The sequence below is a fragment of the Hibiscus syriacus genome, unplaced genomic scaffold (genome assembly GCF_006381635.1).
Source record: "Hibiscus syriacus cultivar Baekdansim isolate YM2019G1 unplaced genomic scaffold, ASM638163v2 tig00111506_pilon, whole genome shotgun sequence".
NCBI lineage: Eukaryota > Viridiplantae > Streptophyta > Magnoliopsida > Malvales > Malvaceae > Hibiscus > Hibiscus syriacus.
In genome coordinates this window covers 1,261,040-1,267,039 of record NW_024063109.1, presented here as the reverse complement: position 1 = coordinate 1,267,039, position 6,000 = coordinate 1,261,040, and the positions used below count along the sequence as shown (strand labels likewise).

Sequence of the window (6,000 nt, the reverse complement as noted above, 5' to 3'; positions counted from 1 at the left end):
GGGAATTATTAAAAAAAAAAAACTAGATAGTTTTTTTTTTTCAAAAAAGATATCTGCACATGAATTTATTCTTATTATTCAATATTTTAATTTCAAATTAAATATATATGAATTCAATAATATATTAACATCATGTGGAGATTACATGATAGTATATATTCACAATCTTTCTTAATTATTGATAATACATACATCATATGGAGACAATTACTCGAATTTAAATACTCAATAAAAAATAATAATCTCCCTAAACATCGAAGAAAGTTAAAATGTTCATAATATAAAAAGATATTTTAAAAAATTAAACTATGAATTATATTCCTTATCTCATCATTAATATATCAAATAATTGCTCATAAAAAATAGGTAAAGTACATAAATGGTCATCTGATTATAGGTTATTATTTTGTTAAGTCTTTTGATTATTAAAAGTTACAAAATGGTCCTCTAATTATAAGGAGTTACTTTGTTGAGTTCTTCGACTATTAAAAGTTACAATGTAGTCACCCGACTATTCATTATATCCCAAACTCGTTCTTTTGTTTTAAAAAATTAATGATAGTCTGAGTTTGACGCTAACTTGCTGACTGAAATATGATAAAATTTGATCTCATAATTTCAAATGACTATTATATTTCAGTCAGCATGTTAACGTCCAGCTCAGACGACCGTTACTTTTTTAACGAAAAAGGACTAGTTTGGAACATAATGAATAGTCGACTGACTATTTTGTAACTTTTAATAGTTGAGGGACTTAACAAAGTAATTCCCTATGATCGGAGATCATCTTGTAACTTTTAACAATCAAATGACTCAATAAAATAATATCATATAATCGAGAGACCATTTATGTACTTTGCCATAAAAAATATATATATAAACGTAAAATAAAAACATTGACTTTGTCTAAAAAAACAATTTACGTACAGCGATTTCTGTCTATAAAAGCAGGCACGTTCGAACCCGAAACAGTGTATCGAGAGGCAAAAAGAAAAGGAAAAATAAAATGGGCTTAGAATTGCTAAGTTCAATTCTGGCAGTTCTGGCTGCAACATATGTTTTTGTATTTGGTTTCTTAAAAAATATAAATGAATGGTACTATGTTAATCGGTTGGGGAAGAAGAAAAACACCCTGCCTCCTGGTGATATGGGATGGCCCTTCCTCGGCCACATCTATTCCTTCTTCAAAGCTTTCAATTCCCAAGACCCAGACACCTTCATCGACAACTTGATTAAAAGGTTATTTAGCTTCTTAATTATCTTTTCTTTTTCATCCTAATTACTAAAATGCTGTTGTCTCAAATACAAGAGAATTTGTGGTTGCAGGTATGGGAAAACAGGCATTTACAAAACCCATTTGTTTGGGAGTCCAAGCATCATCGTTTGCAGTCCGGAGCTATGCAGGAAGGCATTGGCTGATGAACACGTTTTGTTTGGCTACCCTTCATCGGCAAAACAACTAGCAGGGAAGAAATCGCTATATGGAATTACAGCCACAGAGCACAAGCGTTTGCGTAAGATAGCGATGAATCCCATCAATGGAGACGAAGCACTGGCTTCACATATCGAGCTTATCGAAGGCATCGTGACCACTTCATTGGAAGAGCTTTCTTCCATGAAAGGACCGGCCAATTTCTTCTATGAGATGAGGAAGATTACTTTCAAGGTTATTGCACACATTGTCTTGGGCACCACTGAAGAGTCGGTTCTTTCGTCATTGGTTAAATGTTACTCGGACTTATTCCCTGGCATTGTTTCCATGCCCGTTAATATCCCTGGTTTTGTGTTCCATCGAGCACTTAAGGTAAACTTTGTTTATGTTATCAATTGTGAATTTATGTTATCATCAGATCAGATATAAGACGAACTCTGATTTTATATGTCAAACTTTGATATGTTTATTAGGCCAGAAAAATGCTGCTGAAGATATTTAAAGACAAAGTAGCAGAAAGAAGAGCCAAAACTAAGGAGCCTGACTGCAAGAAAGAAATGATTGATTATTTTGCGGAAGCTGAATACGACAATGGTAAAAAACTGGACGATGAGCATCTCATGGATTTGTTACTGATATTCTTGTTTGCCGGTCATGAAACCGCAGCTCACACTGCAATGTGGGCAACCATCTACCTCCATCACCATCCTGAAATGTTGCAGAAAGCAAAGGTAAGATGATATTCAAGTGAATTAGGATTCGGGTTTTTTAGGTATGATTCGGAGACTGAATTTGGATTTCCACTTTCCAGGAAGAACAGCAGGAGGTCATAAAGAGAAGGCCATCTTCCCAGAGAGGCCTGACCCTCACTGAAATCAAGCAAATGGAATATCTGCCCAAGGTTTGTTATCTTATTCACTGAGATGATCAACAGCACTATGCAGTATGTAACAAATTAACCATGTTGTCTTTGATATCTTGAAGGTGATTGATGAATCGATGAGAAGAGCCAATTTTGCGTTCACACTTTTTCGTCAGGTTGAAACTGATGTTAACCTTAATGGTTAGTTTCTAAACTTTGTTTCTTCGTTTTACTCGAAAATACTCTCTATTTTTGTCTCAACAAAATGAAGGGTCCCTTTGAATATTTTTACAGGTTATACCATACCTAAAGGATGGAAAGTTTTGGTTTGGAGTAGGGCTATTCATATGGATCCCGCCATTTATCCAAACCCAAAAGAGTTTCTTCCTTCAAGATGGGAGGTCAGCAGAACAATAAAAATAAATAAATAAATCCACCAAATTCATATGTAAAGAGGAATTTTCTTCACCTAAATGTAGAATCCAGGATTGAAGGGAAAAAATTTCATTCCCTTTGGAGGAGGGAGCAGAATCTGCCCTGGATCTGAGCTTGGCAAACTGGAGGTCTCTATTTTCCTCCACTATTTTCTCCTCGATTACAAGTAAGTTCTTCATCTATTTTCTTTGATGCCCATTGCTAGTAAACAATTACTTTGAATTCTAAAAGAAATTGCAAAAGTCTTCCCGCAATATATAAAGAAAAAAAATAGAATAATGTCAATCCTGAAAATTTTAAATTATCATAAAATTTTACGCTTTTCTTTAATTAAAATCATACAACGAAAAGACCCTTGACGCTCTTGACTTTAATTTCGTTTTATCTTTTGCAGGTTTGAGGAGATGAACACAAATGTTCCAACTATTACCCTACCATTGACACGCCCGGCAGATAACTGTCTCGCAAGAATTGTTAAGCTTCCATAATCATCTCGACTGGAAGTAGATTGTTACTTTCCCTGCTTCACCTTATTTGTAACTAGAAACACATAATTGTGTGTAATAAGATGCTCTTTCAATTCCTTAAAAAAAATGCTATTTCAATGAGGAAAGTAATTAAAAGAAGGAAGAAATATCGTTTGTACTATAGGAATATTTTTCTTAATAATTTGAAGTGTCAATGATTTATATATTTTTAATATAAAATAGCAACTTCTCTATGAGTTAAAAAGTTGCTTAGATAAAAACAATGGGCTCTTGGGCTTAAGTTTACTAATACAATTATTTTTGTTTTAATTATATATATATATATAGCTAAATTATTTATTAAAGAAATATTCTACAATAAAACAGTTCAATTTATTCCATTGATAAGACTATCTTAATTTATTTGTGAAGTTCAAATTTAGATTAATCAGTCCAAACTATTCACTTGATAAAACAGTTCTAGATTCGAACAGTTGTGTTTTTTATGATATATATTGTCAATAAATTAAGAAAAATCTGAATAGATGCTACCTTGTAATCACCTCAGATTATTAAAAAAATTAATCATACTATATCAAATAATAATCAGATAAATACAATTAAATGATTTATATAAAATTTAACTTTGTCACTATTATGTTTTACACTATTCCTTTTTGGTCATTTTATGACAGATGCATAATATATGCTTAATGGAAGTACTTCTCACGCTTTAAATACTAAATTTTACTGTCTCTGTTATTTCCAGAAATATAATTTTTTATTTTATAAATTTAAAAATTTAATTTCAATTATTAATATTATTAAAATTAATTTATTAACTTAGTTAACGATACAATTTAAAATAAATAAACGTTCACTTAACAGCCATGGAACCATAAAATATTACATGGCATGTGAACAATTTAAAAAAAAAAGGAAAAAAAACAAAAGACGCTCAAGTAAAAAGAAAATATAAACCTTACAATAAATTGCTTTTTTTTCCTTCTTTTTTAATCCTTCTAGAGGCCACAAATTGAATGATCAATTTGATGAATATTCAATGGAGATTACACTACCTAAAAATTGAATGATAACTATGTTCGATTTTGGGAGGGCCTGGAGTGTGACACTGACTCAATCATAGAGTTTTGTACATGCTCCATAAAGAGGTCGTAATCTGGCTAGATCAAGTGGGTCTATTTAGACTTCTGGTAAAGGACCACTTACATAAGCTCAAAGACGTTCTTGTATTGAGTTAAGAAAATGAGATTGTTTTATACTGTTAGGCGACGTGAGGATCATGATGAATCTGATGTTTTGATAGTCTGGGGATTGGGTAGAGAATACTATGACTGATGTTATTGAGTCCACTGGGAGTATCGGTTTTGATGAACACAATGTTTAGGAGGTATCCATTGAAGATTCAAGGATAACTTTTTTGGCAGATCGAATGGAACTGCTCTTCAAGGATTTTAATCTAATGCTGATCGAACAACAAATTAATCTGGAATATACCCTTCCATGAGGGTAACTCTGAAAATAAATTTTGTTAAGGAAGTGGTAATGATCAGTTAAAGACGAGGATAGCTGAAAAATATGATCTATGACATGACTGTCGAGAAGCTGATCTACAGGGGTTCTGAAGCATATTTGACATATATTCTAGACACTAAACAGTTTAATATGGCCTTGAGAAATATACGAACCGTGAAAGATTTTTAGAGATATTTATTGAAGAATTATTTGGTTTGTCACCTGTTCGTGAGGTTGAGTTTTGCATAGAATTGTATCCCAATATTATGTCAGTGTCCATTGCGCCTTATCATATTGCACCTAAGTACTTAAAAGAATTAAAGATATAATTGCAAAAGCTTATAGACTGAAGTTTTATATATTCGAGTGCATGCTTTAGTCATGCTCGTGAAAAAAAAATTATGGAACTCTACGATTTTGCATTAGGTACGTTAGTTAAAGAAACTGATCATACTTTTCGGTCTCCCTAATGCATCCATCGTATTTATGGATCTTATGTACATGGTTTTCCAACATTATGTTGACTATTTTGTTATGACATTTATTGATAACATTTAGATATATTTGCTCTTAGTAGAACTGTAATATCTGATTTGAGGGTTATGTTTACTAGATTGAGTTTGTATAATGATAGTAGTCTCTTAGCTGAATTACAAGTGAAACTTGCGTTGGATGATAGTATTAAAAGGCAAGCAACCTATAGACTTATCTTTATTGTCTGGAATTAGATAAATTGAGTAAAGGTCGATTATTGATTTCTCGTTTGATTAGAACATTGTTCAGTGTTTTCATAGGAGGTATTATACACTTAATGATCCTGATCTGAAACATATCATACTTCGTGAGTCATATAATAGCCCTTACAATGTGCTTCCCAAGAGAAATGAAATATATGGAGACCTGAAAACTTCGTATTAATGGCTTAATCTGAAGCATGACGTGACTGATTATATTGTTAAAAGTCCAACGTGTCAGTAAGCTAAGACTGAGCATTAATTTTTATTGGTTAGTTTAGCCGATTCAGGTTTCTCAATGGAAATAGGAGCTAGTGAATACAGATTTCATGAGCGGTTTCCTTTGAACCACACAAAAAGGACTTTATTTGGGTTATTATTAACTAGTTGAACAACTCTGGTAAATCTCTATTTTGAGCATTTGGTTTTGTTTTTTCTTTTTCAAACAGAGGAACGGAATCTACACAAAATGGAAAGGACAAGGATAATTGTATGCTTGACATGTAATCAAATTATTAGAGAATTTTCATAATG

At 32.2% G+C, this 6,000-nt stretch overlaps 1 protein-coding gene across 1 annotated transcript; it reads left to right on the top strand.

The window, feature by feature from the left end:
- The first annotated feature begins 991 nt into the window (after nt 1-991).
- On the top strand, nt 992-3,310 carry LOC120164160 (beta-amyrin 11-oxidase-like). Its single transcript, XM_039173908.1, has 8 exons — nt 992-1,239; nt 1,327-1,804; nt 1,906-2,163; nt 2,244-2,333; nt 2,417-2,495; nt 2,589-2,695; nt 2,774-2,895; nt 3,124-3,310. The coding sequence occupies exons 1-8, from the start codon at nt 1,007-1,009 to the stop codon at nt 3,215-3,217; spliced, it is 1,461 nt and encodes a 486-aa protein (XP_039029839.1). The 5' UTR covers nt 992-1,006; the 3' UTR covers nt 3,218-3,310.
- The last annotated feature ends 2,690 nt before the right edge of the window (nt 3,311-6,000 follow it).